This window comes from Herpailurus yagouaroundi, unplaced genomic scaffold, assembly GCF_014898765.1.
Source record: "Herpailurus yagouaroundi ecotype Mexico unplaced genomic scaffold, PumYag 210, whole genome shotgun sequence".
NCBI classification, from domain to species: domain Eukaryota; kingdom Metazoa; phylum Chordata; class Mammalia; order Carnivora; family Felidae; genus Herpailurus; species Herpailurus yagouaroundi.
The window spans coordinates 6,887,129-6,912,293 of NW_024412441.1; the positions used below are offsets into that span (position 1 = coordinate 6,887,129).

Consider the following 25,165-nt stretch of genomic DNA (forward strand, 5'->3'; position numbering starts at 1 on the left):
GAAATAACACAGAGAAGGTAAAACATATCTACACTGAATAAGCTATTACCAAAATTTAATTAATGTGCTTACCTTTTCCTATTCTGGGACAATAAAGCTAAGAACTATTAAAAAGTGGTAAACAAAACAACAAAAACCTGAAAGGAAAGACATTTGTGCCTTTACTGCCTGTTATTCAGGTTGCACTTGAACACAGATATTTTGGCTAACAAAGGGTAAGGAAATAAAGGATAAGGAAAGCACCACTGATGGTCTTTACCAGGGCAGCACTGACCTGCTGTTGTGGTCTGCGTCATTCTCCTTTATAGCCATGTTACAAAAGCCCTTCTTGGTTTATGTCAGGTTTTCTCTCCCTGCAAATACTGTGGCTCAAGAAAAAAGTTTGACTCATTAGCTTTTCCTCCCTATGCTTCCTTTTATATGAAAACTTAGTTAAAACCTATTTGACATTCTAAATAATTTTCAACAAAAAATGTTTAATTTCTCCCAGATATTTCTTTTAGGTTTGGAGAACAATAATGTTATAGTCTCAATATGATGCTGGTCTTTGTGAAGCTCAGGAGACAAAGCCAGATGCTTGTGCCTGCGGCAAATTCCTGTTTTCATCCCCCAAATAACCTTTTTTTTTTTAGTTTGTTTATTTATTTTGAAAGAGACAGAGAGAGAATCCCAAGCAGGCTCCACGCTGTCAGCACAGAGCCCAACACGGGGCTTGAACTCATGAAACTGCAAGAACATGACCTGAGCAGAAACCAAGAGTCCAACGCTTAACCAGATGAGCCATTCAGGTGCGCCCCCAAAATAACCTTTTTAACTAGTGTCAGTACAAGTCTTCCCTCCCTACCCTTTTTGGCTGGGGATGGCAGAGAGAGCAGGAAGGCTATTGGGATAGCTGCTCAAAAGTTTTTGGATGTAAAGATTTAGAAATGTCAACTAGTGTCTTCAATGAGATTTTATTTTATATATATATATAATTATATAATATTAAATTATAATTATATAGTTATTATAATTTTTTTAGAGACAGTGAGAAAGAATGAGGAGGAGAGAGAAAATCTTAAGTAGGCTCCACACTCAGCATGGAGCCTGACATGGGGCTCAATCCCACGACCCTGGGATCATGAAGAGTCGGCCACTCAACTGACTGAGCCTCCCAGGCACCCCTTCAATGAAATTTTAAGTTTAAAACTAGTAATTACAAAATCCACAGATTGTATGCCTCCCAAGAACTGTGTATCCTCCTTTGGATTTTTTTTTTTTTTTTTGGCATAAAAAGAGAATATTAACGCAGAAGTGATTATTTTTTTCATATTGTTGTTGTAAGAGCAGCACAAAGAGCAAACCCAAACAGCTTTATGAGAGAAAAGTCTACCTTCCACAGCTCCCACCTTGATCCTTCCTAGGCTTCCAGCCTTCCTAACGTCAATTCTTTGTTCTTTTCAGATGAAAACAAGATGACCCTGGCTAAGCATCTTCTTGTGAAGAGACTAATGACAAACGCAGTCTTTATAAAAGATTCCACAGTTGAAATGTAAAATATTTTTTGCCCCTTATGTCCCAGCATTGAAAATCTCCTGTGAGATGGGGCGCCTGGGTGGTGCAGTCGGTTAAGCGTCCGACTTCAGCCAGGTCACGATCTCGCGGTCCGTGAGTTCGAGCCCCGCGTCAGGCTCTGGGCTGATGGCTCAGAGCCTGGAGCCTGTTTCTGATTCTGTGTCTCCCTCTCTCTTTGCTCCTCCCCCGTTCATGCTCTGTCTCACTCTGTCCCAAAAATAAAATAAACGTTGAAAAAAAAATTAAAAAAAAAAAAAAAGAAAGAAAATGCCCTGTGAGAAAAGCACTAAGATTATTTCATTTGACTGATTGATCAACTGATCATTCATTCATCCTGTCTAGTATTCACTAGACACTTGTTACATGCAAAGCAATAACACTGATTCAAGATTGTGGAAAGTACAGTCTCTGACCTTGAGAAATTTGCCATCTTGAAGAGAAGTAAATGCATTTATCAACAGGGTTGTTGTCCACCCTGTAAAAACTGGACCATTTGTCTGACTCTTTCATTGTACAGATGAGGAAATTACAGTACTGAGAGGTGAAATGAACCTCCTGAACCACATCATGGGTGTAGACATCACTGGGAGAATAGAGAAAGCACTGGCTATTGAGCAAGCCACTGACTCCATCACTCACTATTTATATGACTTTGGAGAAATTACTCAACTCACTGAGCTAAGCCAGACCTCAAAGGGCTAATGGGGGAAGAGGGGAGGGTGTGCAAGACTGGTGAGCAGGGGAACACAGACTTCCTTCAGGACTGTTTTCATACAAGTTTACTGTGACCCAGAAGCAGGAAGTGTGAAGTGTATTTACAAGATAAGGATGAAAGTGAGCTGATGCAGCTTCTCCATGCCTCCCTACTTCCTCACAGACCCTTAACTAAAGGTCAGTGGTCAATACAGCCCTCAGGGAGTGATAAACCTGCCAGGTCAAGAACTCCAGGTTACAGGCCCACGGCCACTCATACACAGACCTCCACAGTTGGGTACTTGGGTGTTCCATTTCTTACTGCTTGTTTGGGCCTGTACTACTTGTTTGGGCCTTGTCCTACTACACTTGCAAAACTTTAGTTTCCTCATTTCTGATATTTAATTATATATATACTCTGTAGGCTTATTCTAAGACTTAGGCAAGATGGCCTATGTAAAGTGCCTAGCAGGGTGCCTGACCCAGACAAGGTGCTTCATAGATGGCTTTCTTAGTTGAGGATATGAAAGTAGAATTCGAATTTCTGGACTCTCCAGCCTAATGCTCTTTCAATACACAAAGAATGACAACTCCATTTAGTGTGTATTTACTTTGTGCCAATGGAATGATATATTAAAGGGTGAGATAAAACTATGGTTATTTGCAGAAAGCATCACATATCTAGAAATCCTAAAAAATCTGTTCAAATTTATTGGCCTATATGAGTTTATCAGAGTGACTAGGTTTATAATGAATTTACCAAAATTAGGAGCTTTCTTTATGATGTTAAGTGCCAGCTCAGTAATATAATAACAAGGGAAGAAATTCTATTAAAAATAGCAAAATGTCGGGGCACCTGGATAGCTCAGTTGGTTAAGGGTCCGACTTTGGTTTAGGTCATTATCTCACAGTTCATGGTTTCCAGCCCCGTGTTGGGCTCTGTGCTGACAGCTCGGAGCCTGGAGCCTGCTTCAGATTCTGTGTCTCCTTCTTTCTCTACCCCTCTCCCACTCATGCTCTCTTTGTCTCTTTCTCAAAAAATAAACAATAAAAAAATCTTTTTTTAAAAATAGCAAAATAAAACAAACAGGAGGGAGGATAAACTTAGAATCCCCTAGAACACTTATAAAGAAAATTGCATGGGGCACTGAAGTGGTTCAGTCAGTTAAGCATCTAACTCTTGATTTCGGCTCAGGCCATGATCTTGTGGTTCATGAGTTTGAGTCCCACATCAGGCTCTGTGTGGACAGTGTGGAGCCTGCTTGGGATTCTCTCTCCTCCTCTCTCTCTCAGCTCTTTCCCCATTTGTGCTCCCTCTCTCTTTCTCAAAATAAAATAAACCTTTTTAAAAAAAAAATTACAATGGATTTTACGAGCCATATGCAAAGAAAACTACAAAGCTCTTCTGGAATGTATAAAACAAGATGAACAAATTGAGATATATACCATATTATCATGTAGGAAAACCAATTTCAGCAAGTACAGTTATTTACTATTTGTTAAATATTAAAATCCCACACTAACAAAGAAACCGTGAATATAATGCTGATCTAGGTCCTAGGAAATCTAAAACAAAGCATACTGCTTAAATTATTAAATAATCAAGGCAGTGTGGACCATACAGAAATGAATCTAGTTTACAAGTATCATAAAATTGGGGAAAATAGTAATTATTTAATGTTTGCCTAATTATACTTTAGTAACTCCCAGAATAACTGGTTAACCAACACAAAGCAAAACATGATTGGGATCAGCTCTTATACTACACACCAGAGTAAGCCCCTAGTGGATTAGAGAGTCAAATATTTGCTTTAACTCTTAGCAAAGCTAGGAAAACAAAGAATAAATTATTTATGAAATCTTTAGAGGGATATTATCTTTGAAGAGTTTATTACAATAATGGAATTGTAAATGAAAAAATAAATGGCTCAAAAAATCAAGCAAGAAAATAATATAAAATAAATATAAAATAAAAAACTAACTCGATTAAGAGAAACACGATTGGGAAACATTTGTATTGATTATGATAAAAAAGAAGTTGGCATACATAATTAAGACCTTATTCAAATCTTCAAAAACTAAAACCTCAGGAGATAAATGGTCAATGTATATAAACATACAATTCACTTATGAAGAAATGTATGTATATTATATATATTAACAAGTATATAATGAATATATGATCGAATATATACTTGCATTATATTAAAAATACATAATGTACAATTAATATTCTCAGAAGGATATTTATAAAAGCAAAAACTGAAAACAAGCCAAATACTCGATATAAATTATACTTTATAAACTCAACAGAGTACTATATAGGCATTAGAGGTATAATTATAAAAACTGGAAAAAATTGTTCCTATTTAATGACGGAGGGGAGCCCAGTAATAATTCCACTTACTGTGCACACTGAAGAAGACAAAACTCAAAGTCACTATTGACGTGGAATAGTGGAATCGTGGATAATATTTTTCTGTAAATAAAATGGGGGAGGAAGCAGGAAGCAACTATACTAGTAGTTGAACAATAGTAGTTGTTGAACATTATGGATTCTAACACCTACTATATTTTTCACCATATAGATGAAAGCACAGAGTAGAAGAGAACAGGAATATCAGTGTCAAATGGCAAGTTATTAGGTTTCCTAGAGGAAGGATCTTTCACTGTACCAGAACCTTACAGAAACCATGTTTCCAAAAGGTGCTGGAGAATGCAAGCATCACATCTTGAAAATCAAGTGTATGCGATTTTTGCCACACCTTTGTCTATGGAACCTTGTTCTGGGCTCTTGGTATCCTGTTTGTCTTCTTCCTTCCAGATACTTTATTTTTACCATAATACTTTTTTCAAAAGTTTGCCTGGATTTAGACAAATAAATTCACATGTAAAAAATTAAGACATTTCTTCTAACTCCTAATACATTTTGATTTCTTTTTATTGTCCTTTATCTTCTCCTTTACTGGATTCCATATAACAGACATAATTTGGATTATGAGTTAATAACCAGGAATAACAGACATGGGTTTCAATCCTGACTCAACTGTATGACTTTGGCCAAATTACTCATTTTTAATACTTGGATACCTTCATCTATAAGATGGAAATAATAATACTCCATTGGGTAATTATGAGGTTTAAACTAAAGGAGTGAATTCATGTAATATACTTGGTATGGTATCTACTTCTAACATTAAGCTCTCAGGTAATGACATATGAATATTCCACTTGAAATTGTATTCAAAATTTCAACTACTTAGAAAAAGATAGAAAAAAAACCTTAAAATGGTTCTTCTACTTCCTTCAATACATTTCATAGATCACATTTCCTTACAGAGAGTCACAGTTCAATGAAAGAGAAATTCCCATATTTTTCTGTCCTATACTTGCTTTTTTTTTTTTTTAATTTTTTATTTGAGAGAGAGAGGGGGAGAGAATGGGGGAGAGGGCAAGAGGCAAAGAGAGAATCTTAAGCTCCATGCTCAGCATGGAACCCAACACAGGGCTTGATCCCAAGACTCTGGGATCATGACCTGAGCTGAAATCAAGAGTCAAATGCTCAACCGAATGAGCCACCCAGGTGCTCCCTATGTTTGCCTTTTTAAAGAGGCCCTGATTTCTTTATAAAATGGAATTGTGTGTAAATAAATAGATATACCAAGTTCCCTTAGTCACAGCACCCAAATGAAAACTGTCATTTACTGGAGAAAAGGCAAAGAGGAAAAATGCATCTATTCAGTCCTGGCTTTCTGACTTCAATAGTCTAGCAACCTCATTTCAACTACTGAAGGCTGCAGAATGATCAAAATCAAAACCCACAACTGTTGGATAGAGTTCATATTTAAAATTTTGCAAATGAAAATGAATCTCAGTTGAAAAGTGACTCAGATAGGGAGAAAGGGGTGTTTTTAAGAGATTAAATGTGGTTCAGACTCAGAAAAACCATGGTTGGCCAAAAAGCAAGGCTTTCATATTGTGTCTTCATCAACATCAGTGACTGCAGTGTAGGTTTTCTGGAGGTGTGTTTTTTAAACACTCCTTGAAATCCATAAGTATAATATGAGCATTACTTGGACTTTATTTGAATTTATTTGAATTTCAACAGCTACCAGCAGATGTGCTTAGAAGGAATAGGCCCCCAATTCCCAAATAGCACAGTATTTCACATCTATTTTAGACTCTGAAATGAGATTCCAGGAAGATGGTTCTGAACCTTTCTCCCAGCTGCAGAAATACTCCTCTTGTTACCCTGCTGACATACACCAAGGGAAGCCACTTGAAAAGATGTTCTTTTGCCAACAATCATGTTACCATTGTAACCCACAAATGGAAAAATAAACTGTTGGCTCCTCTTCAGAAAACCTATTCTCACATTGCCCAGAACCAGGTAGATAAATAAAACCATAGCATTCTTTTCATTCCTTTCTCATTTTCCAAAATGATCTCTTTATTTTTATAACCTCAGCAAGCTTATAAAATGGGGCTTATCTACCAACAGTGAAGTCATATTAACGTTTTTCAAGGTAAAGGGTTCCAGAACTATCCCCCTCCCCTGTTCCTTGGGACTTCACTCTATCGGCACACTCACACCAATTTGCTCTCCCTCCTGCCCTCCCCACCCCTCACTTCAGGATGTACAAGCCCTTCTCATTGGAAAATAAAAACCTCTAACCTGAATTCTTCTCTACCTATTGCCCTATCTTATTTCTTTCCTTCACAACCAAGCTTCTGGAGCTAACAAATCCCTATTAAGTCAAGTGGAAACTCTAGGACTTTGCTTTCAGACATACTAGCAACAACTTTATTGGGTGCCTGTCTATCCCAGGCACTCTTATAGGCGTTAAAATTGTTTTACTTGATTACAAAAATGCAGGACTAATTCATGTTCATTGTAACAAGTGAAACAATACAGAAACAGATAAAGACAAAATCAACCTCATCCCCATCCCCAACCCTCCACCACCTGAGCTCCTTATCTTATTTGACACAACCACCACGAGAAAATTGAGGCCTAGAAAGTCTCAGGATGTACCCTGCAGTGTTTAAGAGGAAGAACTTAGGGATCTAACTGCCTGATTCCTGACTTTGCCATTTACTAAGTGTCCACGAGCAAATTACTTCTTATTTCTGCACCTCAGTCATCATATCTGTAAAATGGGGCTAATGACAGTGCCTAGTGCAGAGGGTTCAGTGAAAATGTAATGCACCAAAACACAAAAACATTGTTATTTCTAAAGAAAAAAACTGATTAAAAAAAGAGATTGTTTCAAAATGACAGCTGAGAAGAAAACAGGCATTAGAACAAAATTCTGTTCACCATTCTGTAACTAGTACAGAGTCTAAAAGAGTCTTTTCCAGCAGCTGGAAAAGTTGGCTCAAAAAATATGCTCCTGTAATGATGACACCGTGATGCACTTTGTTTTTCAAGGTCATGCTATTTTTTTTAAAAAAGATCCCATATTTCAAATTTTCATAAATTAATTTTATTGATTTGCTATAGTATAAGCTTCCTTATTTTTAATCATTAGTTTCATCCCAATTAAGTTAAAATGATTATGTTTAGCATTTAGATATTACAAACATATTTTATGTAATGTTTTATACCACTTTTTTCAATTTTTTAAGTGGCTCTTTACATCTGTAGGCTGATCACAGTCACCCCTGCTATCTGGCTCCACCACGCCAGACCAGCACCCTGCAGAGACTTTCAGCCCCTCACGGTTTTATCAGGCACCATCATGCATATTTGCTCTTTCTGAGTGCTATATTCCTAGCACATGATTAAATCACAATTATTGACTTTCCCAGGGTAAATCATTACCCACTCTCTGGTAACTAAAATATTTTCATTCCACTTCTATTTATATACTTTTTCCAAGAAGCTGTAGAGAGATGACTGCAGCTGTAAAGCTACTTGGTTAATCACTCAAAGCCTCTTTTTCACCAATTCCTTCTGCAAACACAGTTTCATGGGCTTTCCATGGGAAACTGAGGAAAGTAACAAAGTGTGTATCTCCTTCACTTGTCTACCAGCATTCTTTCTGGTCTTAAGTAAGTAACACCAGATTGAGGTCCTCAACGTTCGACCCTGGGTGGCCCAGCCCAAGGAACCATGGCTCTGCGTGCCAAATTATACAAACATACTTGCTTAAAGAATTCAAGTCAAGAGAGATCCCTTTCAAAGCAAGGAAGAACTGCTCAACAGGATTTGAAGAGTCAAAGGGAATTAAGACTACACAATTCACAGGCTCTCTTCATTCATCTTATATTAAGTTTATCCATTAAAAGATCATGGGTTTTGTTTTTTTTTTCCTGTTTCCCAGAGAATTTAAACACTTCACAATTTTATGCTGTGCAGAATTGTGGCTACTATGGACTTCTCACAAGAAGCCATCCTTCTTTCTTTCCTCATTTTTCTTTTCTTTCTTCCCCTTTTCTTTCTCTATCTCTCCCCTCTTCCCTCTTCCTCTCTTTTCACATTTCTATTTCTGCTTCTGGTTGACTAGACAGTTCATATATTTTGTATTATCTTTCTTTATTCCCCCTTTCTAATATATATATATATATTCTAATATATATATCTTTCTAATATATATATATATATACTCCCCCTTTCTAAAATATATGTGTATATAATATATATGTTCCCCCTTTCTAAAATATGTTATATATGTATCCCTTTCTAAAATATATATATATACACATATATAAATCTAAAACATATGTAAATATATATTTATGTTATGTATATATTATATATATTATATTACATATATAAATATATATATATAAATATATATACACATACATATAGCCAGAATGTTTCAAGCCCCAAGTTAAAATACTATTTTGTTCTCTTCAGTAGTTTCTAGTCCATCCTCTAGGGCTCAAACAGAATGAAAGACCCCAAGAGAAATTACCATTCACCCTAAACCCAGTATAGTCACCATTCACTTTCTAATTAAAAAAAAAACAAACAAAAACATACACATTGCTTATTTTTTATCAGATCCTATATGTGTAACCTTCTTCTAGGCACTCTGAGAAAAACAGTGAAATACAGGGTCTGTGACATTAATATGAAATTCTAAAAGTATCTGCTTTCCCACTAACTGCTTTCAGCAAAGGTGGCATTGCTATGTAATTAACCTTGGCCCTAGAATACAGGCCCAGCTTTAAATCTCCTGTCATCACTTTAGATCGCCTAATGCCCTGCGTTCATGCCCAGGTCATGATCCCCAGGTCATACCCCCCTCATTTCTCAATGATTTTAGCTCCTGGCTCTTTCTCACTGCTCTCTGGCCTTATCTTTCCATCATTTCAATATACACATCAGTGATCCTTCACACCCTGGCCTCGTGGTTCACTGACCTCCCCACCTGGAATGACCTCATTCTCAATCTGCCTCATCCGAGCCCCATTTGGAAGGATGAGTAAGATTCTGACCAATCCTCTGTGTTCCACTCCCCAACCTCTGTGGCATCCCTCCAGCGCACTCTGGTACTTGGCCCAACAACACCTCAATTCCCTGGGTCTTCCAGTGCATTGATCAGGCCACCTGTTCACTGCCCCTCATCCCTGTATGTCCTCTATTCCTGCAGCTTCAATTCTAAGATCGATTATTGTCATCATTTTCTTGCTCTTCTTGCTTCAGCTCTAAATCTAACTCTGCTTACTCATGCTGCGCCTGTACACTGAAAGTGGCTGAAGAAAAATTCCCAACCATGCTGACGTAACTCACTTCAAATCCATGACCTTGAGAGCTCTCTTCTCACAATCCCACTGCCTCTTGCCTCATCCTTTTAATAATCTTGCTTTCTGCCTTACTTATAACACTGAAGAAACCAGAAGAGAACTTCATAGATTCCACCACTTCTACCCACTGACCAGCATACATACCCTTATCCTTTGCCTTCCTGCAGTTCCTACAGGTGAACTTACCATGCTCCCATCGACAGCCAAGTCCTCCACCTTCTCCACTTAGGCTCCAGATTCCATCTGATCTCATCTATTCAAGGGCATCCATCGAATGATTCTCCTTCCTCTCTCCTACATCATTTTTTGCTCCCTACCAAATCATTGACATCAGCACATACACATACTTCCTTTTCCCCCATTTTAAAGACACTTTCACTGACCTACTTTCTCCACCAGCTCTCACCCCCCTTCTGTAGACCACAACTCCTCAAGAGTTGTGTACACTTGCTACCTTCACTTTCTCCCTTCACATTTCCTCTTAAACCCATTATAGCTAAGCTGTCACCCTCCCACGCTTCCAAAACTGTTCTTGTCAAGTGATGACCCCATTTCTTTATTTCCTTTTGGAGCAAATTCTTCAAAAGAATTGTCAATGTTCACTGTCTCAAATTTCTTTTCTCTCATTCCCCTTAAAACCCACTCCAGCCCCCTCACTCCACTGAAAGTGCTCTTCCTGAGTCACCAGTGATTCTTTTTGCTGTAAAATCCAATGGTCAATTCTCAGACTTCATTTTATTTGACCTGTCATCACCATGTCACACATGTGAACACAGTTGAACACTTCCCTTTATGCATCAGGCTGCCAGCACACTGCACACTCTCATTCCCTCCTAGCTCAGTGGTCTCTCCTTAGTCTTACTCTCCTTGACCTTATAATTTTGGAGGCCCCAGGGCTTAGTATATCAATACTCACACCCTTGGTGATTTCATCTACCTCTCTGGCTTTAAATATCATGTATGCTGTTTATTCCCAAATCTGTATCCCGGTCACAGACCTGAGTTTCAGATTTCTAATCCTTACTATCTCAACTGTGGTCTAACAGTCATTTTAAACTCCACTCATCCAAAAGTAAACTTCTGAGTCTTCTGTAGAGATCAGCTCCATCATGATCTTCCCCTTTTCTGCTTCTGGCAACTCTATCTTACCAGCTACTCAGGTCAAAATCCATGGAGTCATTTTTGACTTCTTTGTCTGATTTCCCCTACCCAATTTATCATGAAACCATGCTGGCATTACCATCATACTACACCCACCATCCACCTCCATTGCTACCACTTGGTCTGAGAAATTTCTTTCACCTGGACAACTTTGGATAGCCTTCTAAAAGATCTCCCTGCATCTACCACTGCCCCCATCCAGTCTATTCTTCACCCAGGACCTAAAACAATCCATGCAAAACCTAAGCCATATTTTGAGTCCTCTGTTCAAATTTCTCAAGTGGCTTTCCATCTCACTAAGAGCAGAAGCCACAAGTCTTACAATATCCTATGAGACCCTACTTGATTTGGCCTCTCATTCACTCTGCTCCAGTCACAGTGATCTCCTTGTTATTCTTTGAATGCCCTAGGCATGCCCCTGTCTTACGGCCTCTGCTTAGCTCTTCTCTCTTCTTAGAATGCTCTTCTCTATAATATCCTCTAGCTAACTCTCTCGTCTTTGAATCTTTGCCAAAATCTTACCATTTCAATGAGGCTTCCTCTGACCACCCCTTTTAAAATTATTGTTCCCCACTCCCTACTCCTAGAACCCTCATTCCCCTTATTCAATTCTTGTTTCTTTTCCATAGTACTCATCACTTCCTATTATGTTTTACTGTTTAAGTGTTATTTATTGTCTTTCTCCTCTGTTAGAAACTCCAAAAGGAAAGAAATCTTTGTTCTGTTTACCAATATACCCCAAGGGCCTAGAAGTGTGCCAGGCATAGCACAGGCACACAATAAATATTTAATGTTTAATAGACTATGTATTTAATAGACTATGTAGGTATAGTAGTATTTGTCTCAACATCATTTCAGCCTCATGCTATTTTGTGCAAAGATTACTTTGAAACTCTTGATTCAACTTATTTATTGTTTCTACATCTGTTTAGGTTTTCTACTGCCTTTCAGTCAGTGTCAATGAAATACATTCTGTGAAATAATATATTTCATCCAGGTTTGAAAATGCGTTGGCATAATGTTTTCCAACATGCCCTCTGATAGTTCTTTAAATCACTACTGTGACTATTTTTCATTCCAAATACTGTTTACTTAGTCTCTTCCTCATTTTATTGTTAATCTTTGGTTGCTATTTTATTGTTTTTCATTTTTCTCCTCTAATGTTCCTCATTTACTTTTTCTCTTTCTTTGGCCTAACTCTGCTAATTTTATACATTACTCAGGTTATACTCTTTGATGAGTGATATAATGCTCACCAGTACTTCTAGTTTCTTTTTTCCTAGACGATAGCAATTACCTGACCTTGTGAAGCTAGGCAAGGCCATCTGGCTAGCTCTGGCTAATGACATATGCCATTTTTGATGCAAACATTTAAAAACCCATGCATGGGGAGGTGATGGTCTTCTCAATAAACAGGGTCTGGTCAATTCAATATTTATATGGAAAAAATGAATCTTGATTCCTATCACATCATTCACAATAACCAATTTCAGATCAACTGTAGGTATAAAAGTTAAAGATCCTGGACAGGGAAGATTTCTTAAGCAGAAAATAAAAATCACTAACCTAAAAGGGGAAAGTGATAAATTGGAATAGGTTACAATTTAAAACTTCCGTTCATCCAAAGACATAGTTAAAATAGAGGAAAGTAAGAAAGGGAGGAGACATTTGCAATACACCTGTTTCTAAACAGACTTGTATCTAGAATGCATAAAGGATTCCTACAAATCAATATGAAAAATACAGAATACGCAACAGAAAAATGGGGAGAAGACTCAGACACCTCGTAAGGAGAGGATATCAAAACACATGAAAAGTTTCTTTGTTACACAGGAGGTAAATGCAACTTAAAACCAGCATGTGATAACATCACACACACACTAGCGAGGCAGAAATAGAAAGGATGGCACAGGTTATGGAAATGGACTATCACGAGACTGACCCATGAAGGGCCTAGAAGCAGCCTCTGAGTAAATGAAAGCAACATGAAAAATGGCTTTTAGTGTAAAGAGCCACACGGTCCTAGTGGGGACAAGGGCCTAGAGATCTATGGCACATGAAGGCTGGGGTCTGAAGTGATGGCTCGGGCAAAGGCCAAGAAAACAGACTGAAAGGTGTGCCATCTTCTGAGGAGCAGTGGGTGAGGAAGAGAGGGCTGGAGTTGAGGAGAAGCCAGGAGGTGAAGAAATGGAAGCAATGGAGGAAAACAAAGTGGTAAATTAGGTGAAAGTCAAGGGAGGTCCCTGGTCCCTGAATGTGGCTCTCCACATGAGCTCCATGGAGGCCAGCCAGCCAGAAATGGACACAGAATGCTCAGGCTGACAGAGCCATACTGCAGGTGGAGCACAAATTTGGGAAGGTATGGCAACACTACCTAGAGCAGAGGAACTACATCATTCAAAATATCCCCAGCTTCTGGGTCAGGGCCTTTTGGAACCACCCACAGCTGTCCACCCTGATTAGAGGCCAAGAAGCATAGATGTTTAAGTACATAACCAATATGGAGGTGAAGGGCTTCAGATACCCTAGGATGGGCTGCAAGTTCAAGTTTTTCTTTCTAAGAAACCCATAGTGCAGAAACAAGCTCACTGTCAAGGAATATGAGGTTAGAACTCCCAGCCAAGTGATGTCTCTTGCCACTCCAAGCAAGACGTCATAAGAATCAAGACATCATCTGCAGCTTCATTGCCTGGTTTTCAGACCACAACCTCCCAGAGTCTGACATAATTGCTGAGATTATCAAAGAGGACCTCTGGCCAAATCCACTTGAATACTACCTATTGCATGAAAGAGCCCGTAAAGCTAGACTTGGCCAGATAAGGAAGCCAGTAGAGATCTCCTTGAGTTCCAAAGTGGTTAACCTCACCCTTGAAAATACTCCCATACAAGATCCCCTACCATTTCCTGCTGGACCTGTGCTTTGGCAACAGCACTGGATATGCCCATTACTCTTTATGTGCTGACCTTTCAGCATCTTCCTTCCTTTGAACATTCGTTCTCTCAACTTTAACATTAGACCTTCATGGCAATTCCATATTAACATCACAGGCTATGTGGCATGGTTCACACTCTTCTAAGCCAAACAAATTATATTATAAATTGCACTGCTTTTATCTACACTGCTTGTTTGTTCCCAGGGCCTCTAGCCTGGTCACTACCACCTGGATTTCTAGCTATGTTCAGGAGCCTGTTTTACTCACTTTGCTCATCACCTGTGGACAATTGCTGGGCATTAATAAAACCCAGGGAAAACAGCAGTGTGCCACTTGGTCTATGTGATTTATGCAACTCCATTGCTCTTCTTACCCTTCTGGTCACCGACTGCTGCCTATACCCACCCCCTCAGGCTGTTGCCTGCTGGATGGACATTTTCCAGACCATTGTCAGCTCCACTTTCTGATTTTAGATAAACACTGATCTCCAGAACTGGTGGTGGGTCCACGTTTCCTGCCAGCCCATGAAAGACCTTTCTATTCCTCCCCTACAAGACCCCAATTCCTTACCACCACAACCACCACTCAGGAAACCTACAGGCTGTCAGGAAAGTGGTTGAGGTGATGAGTTAGACCCTATTCACATAACGAGGATAATGATAATGTCCTTGGTGATAAAGTACCAGGCTTTCTCAGCCTCACCCAGGGAATTCATATAAAATCTAGGGACTGTAAGTTGCCTCCATTCTTCACCTTCAACATGATTAAGTGTCACAGTTGCCACGGTGAGTGTACGCTTTGTCTTCTCTTTCTCATTTCCTTCTCTTTGTCTCTTTCTCTCATATCTCTCCTACCTCTTTTTAAAAGTGGTAGCCTCACCCTCAACAAAAACATTAAAAAAAAAAGTGTCAGCCCAGACACATCTGCAAAAGCAGGCGTTTTAGTTTAATCTAGCTCTCTTTTCTTCTCCAGAGACAGAACTGGAGTCCTGTCAAGACTACCACAGCTCTTACTGCCCTTCTGCACGCTTCCAGCCCCTCCTTCCCTTAGCAATGCCTATAGGGTTTAAGGGAAGACCAGTCTAGATGGAAAGGAAGGTGTTTCCTGTTCAAAGTGGATGAAAGAACCAAAGAGGTTGTGATGGGTGCCCCATGCAGGGAAAACTGAACTAAAGGCCAGCAGCAGAAACTGCCAATGAAATGCAGGGCCTAGAATTAAGACTGGGTTGACTGAGAACCTGCAAGGAAGGGATGCTTGCTCTGTGAGTGGTGACAGAAGGGCTACTTTTCTCAGGACTGGGATAGGAGAATTGCAGGTGGCTGAAGTGTTAGCTCTGTTACCTACCCAAGGGCTTTTTAAAGAAAAACAATGCCATGTTGGGTGTTTTCTCTCTTGTTTTCATGTGACCTTATTTATGTGAAAGATTAACTACTGTGCCCTTAATTTCACTCATATTTAGTAAAATCCTGTTACTTTCTCTGCTTCTGCTTACTGGGAAGATTCAGTCATATATATTTGTTTTGCTTTCAATTGAGGGAACGCTTGGAAGAATATATATCTATTTCCTGTATAATATGGAGAATTCTGTGAATATCCACAACAGTTTTCACCTTGTTTCTGTTTAAACTGTATCTTTAGAAATACAATTTGAATAACTTGGTCTCGTCAGAGGCTGAAGACTTCAGAGATTGTCGTCTTCATGGGAAAATTACCTACAAAAAATTTGTGGCCCTGATTATCTTGACAATTTACCCTGGTAACAACCTAGCAAATGATAGATCGCTTTTCCTAAACAGCAAAAATACTTGTGAGATTGCTCTGTAAAACTGGAAGGGTACCATTGGCCTATTTATTTGTACATGTTATGGCAAAATGAAAGCATGTCAGTCTGAAAAAAAAACAGATAAACTAAAAAGATGGAAAATAACAAGTGTGGAAAAGTACACAGAGAAACCACAATGGTGGAAGAGTAGCCTGATACAAAAATTTTAGACAATTGTTTGGCAGTATCTATGCACACCCTCTGATCCAGTTCTGGGAATATACCCAACAGAAATGCATACATGTATTCACAAAGACGTCCAAAGAAGTGTTTATAACAGCACAATCCTAATAGCTAACACTGGGAACTGCCCCAATGTTCATCACTGGCAGAAAAAATAAACACAGTTTAAATATTCACACCATGGAATACTGTGAGAAATAAAGAACTGTGCCTACATGTAATAACATGAATGGATCTCACAAACGTGATGTTGGATAAAAGAAGCCAGACTCAAGAGTATGTACTATATAATTCCATTTATAGTTGAAGTTTAACAACAAGTAAACCTAATCTATGGTGAAAGAAGTCAGCATAGTAATCACTATGAAGAACAGTGAAGATTCTGGTATTTTACCCTACTTACAAACTTAGCATGTTAGCCTGCTTAGTTAATGGATGCTGAGTCAGAGACAAAGGACGTTACAATTCAATAGCCAGCTTCAGTGCTTGCACCAGTTGCTTGAGCCCTAATTCTTATTCTGCAGCATGAAGAAAGCCAAGTGACCCCTGCCCACATAGTGGGCTGCAGAGGAGAGGAACTCTGGGCTTAGGGAAAGTGAATCCTTTATAATGGGAATTAAGCATGTATGCCCTTTGCTTTGAAGGCCAACATTATCTTTACTACATAGAATAGCAAGTAAACCTGTACTTTGTTCCATAGAAGACAATCTCTATTTTTTCAAGGCTGTAAGCAAACCTGCCCTTTGCTCTGGAGGGTAACACTATTTCTGTCTTCCAAGGCTGTTCTCAGATATCCTTAAAAAGATACTCTGAACAGAGTGGCCAAAATGAACAAATCAGGAGACTATAGATGCTGGAGAGGATGTGGAAAAACGAGAACACTCTTGCACTGTTGGTGGGAATGCAAACTGGTGCAGTCACTCTGGAAAACAGTGTGGAGGTTCCTCAGAAAATTAAAAATAGACCTACCCTATGACCCAGCAGTAGCACTGCTAGGAATTTACCCAAGGGATACAGGAGTACTGATGCATAGGGGCACTTGTACCCCAATGTTTATAGCAGCACTCTCAACAATAGCCAAATTATGGAAAGAGCCTAAATGTCCATCAACTGATGAATGGATAAAGAAATTGTGGTTTATATACACAATGAAGTACTACGTGGCAATGAGAAAGAATGAAATATGGCCCTTTGTAGCAACATGGATGGAACTGGAGAGTGTTATGCTAAGTGAAATAAGCCATACAGAGAAAGACAGATACCATATGGTTTCACTCTTATGTGGATCCTGAGAAACTTAACAGAAACCCATGGGGGAGGGGAAGGAAAAAAAAAAGAGGTTAGAGTGCAAGAGAGCCAAAGCATAAGAGACTCTTAAAAACTGAGAACAAACTGAGGGTTGATGGGGGGTGGGAGGGAGGGGAGGGTGGGTGATGGGTATTGAGGAGGGCACCTTTTGGGATGAGCACTGGGTGTTGTATGGAAACCAATTTGACAATAAACTTCAATTATTGGAAAAAAAAAAAAAAAGATACTCTGAACAAAGGCAGTGTTTCTGCTTCCAAGAGTGCAGAAACATCAGAACCCATGATAATTATCTCCCAACAGTTTGGGAGTAGGGGGCGGGGGTGTGAGTACCTACTGACTGGAAGGGACTATGATTGTGGATTCTAAAGGACTGGTCATGTTCTGTGTCTTGATTGAGGGTACTCAATTTTTGAAACATCATTGAGTTGTATACCTATGAAACACACTTTTGTATGTGTATATTATTTTAATAAAATATACTTGAGAAAAACAAAAAAAAGAAATAAAAAATAAACAAAGGAAAATAAAACAACAAAACCACCAACAACAAAAAAAAACTTCATCATTTTCTGGAAACTCTGCTAGAAAATGATTAGCCAATTCAAAAGTATATTTCAGATCCTTCTGAGTGGGTCATGAGTCCATATGTGAGAATTCTAATAGGATCATTTACTGTGTTATATTCAAATGGCTAAATCCCATTTTCTAAGAAAAAAATGTTCAATTATCTGGGTATGGGCCATCAACTTTTAGTATTTTTATTGTTCCTGCTCATTTTGTCAACTGACCTTTATCAGACTTTTTCAGTTGTAAATAGTTCATTTATCATGGATTGTGACAATTTTCTTTTCTCCATCATAAGTGTACTCTTTAATCCCCATCACCTATTTTACCCCCCTCCAACCTACCTCCCCACTGGTAATCATATAACCCCTCTGGTTCTCTAGAGTTAAGAGTCTGTTTCTTGGTTTGTCTTTTTTTTCCTTTACGTGTTTATTTTGTGTTTTAAATTCCACATATGAATAAAATCATATGGTATTTGTCTCTGACTTATTTTGCTAATAAATACTCTCCAGCTCCATCCATGTCATTGCAAATGGTAAGATTCACTCTTTTTATGCTGAATAATATTCTATTGTATATATGTACTACATCTTCTTTATCCATTCATCAGTTGAAGGACATTTGGGCTGCTTCCATAATTTGGCTATTGTAAATAATGCTGCAATAAACATAGGGGTGCACATATCCCTTAGAATTAGTATTTTTATATTTTTGAGGTAAATACCCAGCAGTCTAATTACTGGATCATAGGATAGTTGTGTTTTAACATTTTTTTTATGTTTATTTTTGAGAAAGAGAGAGAAAGCATGCATAGGAGGGGCAGAGAGATGGGGAGGTGAACAAAGGATCTGAAGCAGGCTCCATGCTAACAGCACAGAGGAGGATGTGGGGCTTGAATTCACAAACAATGGGATCATGACCTGAGCCAAAGGCAGATGCTTACCCAACTGAGCCACCCAGGTGCCCTAGTTCTGTTTTAACTTTTTGAGAAATTTCCATACTATTTTCCCCAGTGGCTGCGCTAGTTTGCATTCTCACCAACAGTGCAAGAAGGTTCCTTTTTCTCCACATCCTTCTCAACACATCCTGTTGTTTCTTGTGTTTTTGATTTTAGCCATTCTCACAGGTGTGAGGTGGTATCTCGTAGTTTCATTTGCATTTTCCTGATGATAAGTGATGTTGCACATCTTTTCACATGTCTGTTGACTATCTGTATGTCTTCTAATGTCTGTTCATGTCTTCTGCCCATTTTAAATTGGATTATTTTTTTGGATACTGAGTTATATAATTTTTTTCTGTATTTAGATACTAACCCTTTATCAGATTTGTCATTTGCAAATATCTTCTCCCATTAAATAGGCTGCCTTCTAGTTTTGTTGTTTCTTTCACTGTGCAGAAGAAGCTTTCTACTTCGATAGTATCCCAATAGTTTTGTTTTGTTTTGTTTTTGCTTTTGCTTTTATTTCCCTTGCCTCAGGAGACATATCTAGAAAGATGTTGCTACAGCCAGTGTCGGAGACATTAATTACTGCCTGTGCTCTCTCTTCAAGGACTTTGATGGCTTCTTGTCTTACATTTGGGTCTTTCATCCATTTTGAGTTTATTTTTGTGTATGGTATAAGAAAGTGGTCCAGTTTCATTCTCTGAACATAGCTGTCCAGTTTTCCCAATACCAATTGTTGAAGAGTGTTTTTTTCCCATTGTTTACTCTTTCTTCCTTTATCAAGGATTAATTGACCACATAATTATGGGTTTATTTTTGAGTTTTCTATTCTGTTCCATTGATATATATGTCTATTTTTATGCCAGTACCATACTTTTTAAAATATTACTGCTTTGTAATATAACTTTAACTATGGAATTGTGTTACCTCCAGTTTTTTCTTTTTTAAGATTGCTTTGGCTATTCAGAGTCTTTTGTGGTTCCATACAAATTTTAGGATTATTTGTTCCAGTTCTGTGAAAAATGTTATTTTGGTAGAGATTGCATTAAATCTGTGTAATGCTTTGGGTAGTATAGACATTTTAACACCATTCTTCCAATCCATGAGCATGTGTCATTTCTTTGTGTCATCTTCAATTTCTTTCATCAGTGTTTTATAGTTTTCAGAGTACAGGTCTTTGATCTCTTTGGTTAAGTTTCTTCTTAGATATTTTATTGGTTTTGGTGGAATTTTAAATGGGATTGTTTTCTTAATTCCACGTTCTGCTGCTTCATTATTAATGCATAGGAATGCAGATTTCTGTACATTGATTTTTGTATCCTGTTATTTTACTGAATTCTTTTGTCAGTTCTAGTAGTTTCTTGGTGAGATATTCATGGTTTTCTATTTATAGTATCATGTCATCCGCAAAGAGTAAAAGTTTTACTTCTTCCATGCCAGTTTGGATGCCTTTTCTTTTTGTTGCTTCATTGCTGTAGCTAGGACTTCCAGCACTGTGTTGAATAAAAGTGGTGAAAGTAGACATCCTTGTCTTGTTACTGAGCTTAGGGGAAAAGTTCTCAACTTTCCCCCATTGAGTATGATGTTCACTGTGGGTTTTTCATATAAGGCCTTTATTATGTTGAGGTATGTTTCCTCTAGACCTACTTTGTTGAGGGTTTTTATCATAAGTGGATGTTGTACTTTGTTGTCAAATGATTTTCCTCCATCTAGTGAAATGATCATATGTTTTTTTATCCTTTCTCTTATTGATGAGATGTATCACACTTATTTGAGAATGTTGAACCACTCTTGTATCCTGGGAATAAATCCCACTTGATCATGGTGAATGATTTTTTAAATGTGTTAGTTTGTGTTTACTAGTACTTTGTTGAGAATTTCTTCATCTATGTTCATCAGGGATAGTGGCCTATAGTTCTCTTTTTTTTGTGGTGTCTTTATCTGGTTTTTATATCAGGGCGATACTGATCTCAAAGAATGAATTTGGAAATTTTCTTCCTCTGGCACTTTTTGTAATAGTTTGGGAAGGATATGTATTAACTTTTCTTTAAATATTTGGTAGAATTTGCCTGTGAATCCATCTTATCCTGGACTTCTGTTTTGGGGGAGTTTTTGATTAGTGATTCAATTTCATAGCTGGTAATCAGTCTCTTCAAATTTTCTATTTCTTCCTGATTCAGTTTTGGTAGGTTATATGTTTCTACAAATTTATCCATTTCTTCTAGGTTGTCCAATTTGTTGGCATATAATTTTTTAATAATACTCTCTTAAAATTGTTAATATTTCTGCTGTTGGTTATTTCTCCTCTTTCATTTGTGATTTTGTTTACTTGGGTCCTTTGTTTTTTCTTATGAGGTGATAGTTCATTTTCTTTTTTTTTTTAATATATGAAATTTATTGTCAAATTGGTTTCCATACAACACCCAGTGCTCATCCCAAAAGATGCCCTCTTCAATGCCCATCACCTACCCTCCCCTCCCTCCCACCCCCCATCAACCCTCAGTTTGTTCTCAGCTTTTCAACGTTTATTCATTTTTGGGACAGAGAGAGACAGGGCGTGAATGGGGGAGGGGCAGAGAGAGAGGGAGACACAGAACCGGAAACAGGCTCCGAGCCATCAGCCCAGAGCCTGACGCGGGGCTTGAACTCACGGACCGCGAGATCGTGACCTGGCTGAAGTCGGACGCTTAACCGACTGCGCCACCCAGGCGCCCCTGTTCTCAGCTTTTAAGAGTCTCTTATGCTTTGGCTCTCTCCCACTCTAACCTCTTTTTCTTTTTCCTTCCCCTGAATCAGTTATCAAAAATCTCCCAACAAATAAGAGTCCAGGACCAGATGGCTTCCCTGGGGAATTCTACCAGACATTTAAAGCAGAGATAATACCTATCCTTCTCAAGCTATTCCAAAAAATAGAAAAGGAAGAAAAACTTCCAGACTCATTCTATGAAGCCAGTATTACTTGGATTCCTAAACCAGAGACCCAGTAAAAAAAGAGAACTACAGGCCAATATCCCTGATGAATATGGGTGCAAAAATTCTCAATAAGATACTAGCAAATTGAATTCAACAGCTTATAAAAAGAATTATTCACCATGATCAAGTGGGATTCATTCCTGGGATGCAGGGCTGGTTCAACATTCGCAAATCAATCAACGTGATACACCACATTAATAAAAGAAAAGATGGGAAACATATGATCCTGTCAATCGATGCAGAAAAAGCATTTGAGAAAATTCAGCATCCTTTCTTAATAAAAACCCTCGAGAATATCGGGATAGAAGGAACATACTTAAACATCATAAAAGCCATTTATGAAAAGCCCACAGCTAACATCATCCTCAATGGGAAAAACTGAGAGCTTTCTCCCTGAGATCAGGAACACGACAGGGGTGTCCACTCTCACCGCTGTTGTTTAACATAGTGTTGGAAGTGCTAGCATTAGCAATCAGACAACAAAAGGAAATCAAAGGCATCCAAATTGGTAAAGATGAAGTCAAGCTTTCATTTTCAAATCTAAGCTCTTCCAGCCAAATAAATAAAATCCATGTATAATTTAGTTCTATTGTTCAGCAAGGATGATGCTATTCTGAAGATGGGCCCTATTATGTACTTGCTTATTAAGATGGTTTTTATCAAAGTTTCATATCCTTTCTTTCCAGGCTTCCCTAATTGAGGTATAAATATTTCATTTGATAATTAAGGGTTAAAAACAATTTCACAGCCACACCTTTGGCACATACCATAGAAGACTGCCATTAATAACAACAAAATCTTCTGTTAAAAATATAAAGAAAAATTTGGTTTGGTTTTTGAGCAAAATCTTTCCATTTCTGTATATAGCAAGGATATTTGGGGATAATGAAAATTCAGTGTTGAAGATGTAGCAGGTTTCTTTTTTACATAAAGGTATGAAAACACTTAATAATACACAAAATTAACTCAGTGCTTTTGAAGCATAAAGTAGATTTAATTAGGCTTTTTACAGTTCTTACTATCAAATTCATAGCACACATTATAGTTTTAATTGGCACCCATATGGACAGCTTGCCCTATGTTTTCCAATGGCAAAATTTTCTCTTTGCTGTTATTAGCTAGAAGTATAAGACATATAGGAAACTTTGATTCACATAAAGGAGTCCAAAATTCAACTTTAGTCTGTCTTACCAAGATTGGTAGGGATGGGAAAGGTGTGTGGTGGGATTTTTGAATTTAGTATTCAACCGGAATCCAGAGCATCAAACTAATACTGCACTGAATTACAAGTTAGGGCACCTGGATTCCAGGGGGCCTTGCTCTAAATTGTAGGCAAACCATTTGATTCCAAACATACAGTTTTCCCTTTTTTTTTTTTTTTTTTTTAGTTTATTTATTTAGACAGAGAGAGAGAGAGAGAGAGAGAGCACACAAACAGGGGAGGGGCAGAGACAGAGAGAGAGAATCCCAAGCAGGCTCTGCACTGGCAGAACAGAGCCAATGTGGGACTCAGTCCCACAAGCCATAAGATCATGACCTGAGCTGAAACCAAAAGCTGGACACTCAACCCAATGAGCCAGCCAGATGCCCCTTCCTCAGCTTTTTAATAACAAATCTGAAACAATTTCATCTAAATCTGAAGCTTTACCTACTCCTTAAAAACAAGTTTTCCACAAAGTTCAGTGCCTGGCTTGCTTTCTCTGTACTTTTCCTAACTGACCCTAGCCACTGTCATAGCTTCTGCCATCACCTTTGAGAAAAGGACTCTGAAACCGGAATCTCTAGCCCTTATGCCAGATCAGGGTCTGACATGTCCATTTGCACAATGTTTTCAGAACTGCTCTCTTCTTTCCCTGTTTCACTGCAACATCTCTTATCTACATTACTGGAAATCTCCAGGCTGCCCCTCCTAAATCTGATTTTTCTTTTTCCAACATTCACACTGTTGACAAAGTGACCAAATCCTTTTTGCCCATTTATCATTGTCAGCACACCAATACCTGCAGAACAGAGTCTCAACACCCCATTAGTGCATTCAAGGTCAGTTACCATGAAGCCCCCATCCAATAACCTTGCTGGAGCCCACTCACATGGGACTCTGCTATACCTCAAACAGCCCATGTACTATCCTGCTTCTATGCCTTTCCCTCATCTTGGATTTCCTTCCCCATCTCCTTACCTATGGAAATCCTACCCTTCTTTCTGATTCAATTCAAATGCCATCTCTTCCAAATAATATCACAACCCCCCCCACCTCCTGCAGCATACAGTCTGTAGTATTGAATTCATTCAAGCTTATACTGTAAGTTGGTTTTATCTTTATATATGTTAGCTGATTTTATCAGTCTGTTACTCAATTTTGAGTTATTTAAGGGCCAAGATCATGTTTTAGTTATCTCTTTCTTGTGTGATGAATAAGACACAGTCCTGTCCTCAAGTAGCCTAGAGTCCAGCACAGGAGACAATTTACAGTGTGAGAAATGCTAAAATACATACAAGCATAGAATGCTATGGGACCACATAAGAGGAGTAATTCCCTCAGCTGAGGCTAAGGGCTATCAGGGAAGGCTTACATTATTATAAGAAGTGGCTTTTAAATTCCTTTGTAAGCACCCTACTAGACTGTAAGCTTCTTCAGAGTAAGGATTTGTCTTTTCAACTTTGTATCCCTAGGGATACATATTTTATGTCTAACACAAAATAGACACTCCTAAATTATGTAATGAACATATAAATAAAAGGTGTCCAAGTCATTTACAGTTCGAAGTGTGTAGAGTGAATCATATGAGTCTTTTGTGCTTTTTTATTCTATTTATCAGATGGCCAACAAATGGTAATTGGCTAATGAAAACCTCATTAAAAAGTTAATAACCTATTTTTAGACTTGAGGTTTTAGGTAACTGTTAATTGGCACAGCTACCCAAATAATTCCTAAGAAAAAAGAGCCCAGGCAGAGGTTTCAGTCAAACCCTTGCAAATACCTTAATTCTAAGTGTCAGAAAGGAGTACATGTGGATGAATGAGCTGTTTTGAAATCATAGATCCAAGTTGTGTCCAAACTGTGATATTTGCTCCTTAATCTCTAAATTCATCTGAGTTAAAAGAACAACAACAACACAAACAACAACAACAGGTTTTGTTACAGCCCTTAACAAAAGATTGCACTAATAGTAGCTTTCATCTATTAAGTCCCTACATCATGGTACCACTGTGCTAAGCACTTTAGGTGCATTATTCTCTTAATTCCCATACAACTCTTGAAGGTATTCCTGC

At 38.3% G+C, this 25,165-nt stretch overlaps 2 protein-coding genes across 3 annotated transcripts in view; one reads left to right on the top strand and one right to left on the bottom strand.

Moving 5' to 3' along the window:
- TSPYL6 (TSPY like 6) overlaps window positions 1-16,977 on the top strand; it is a 35,718-nt gene extending 18,741 nt beyond the window's left edge. Inside the window, 4 exon segments of the mRNA XM_040453623.1 lie at window positions 13,229-13,267; window positions 13,269-13,472; window positions 13,474-13,809; window positions 13,811-16,977. Of these exon segments, the coding sequence (XP_040309557.1) occupies window positions 13,229-13,267; window positions 13,269-13,472; window positions 13,474-13,809; window positions 13,811-14,129 (898 nt within the window). The 3' untranslated portion in view covers window positions 14,130-16,977.
- ACYP2 (acylphosphatase 2) overlaps window positions 1-25,165 on the bottom strand; it is a 191,629-nt gene that overhangs the window by 34,296 nt on the left and 132,168 nt on the right. The gene's annotated exons all lie outside the window — the stretch shown is intronic.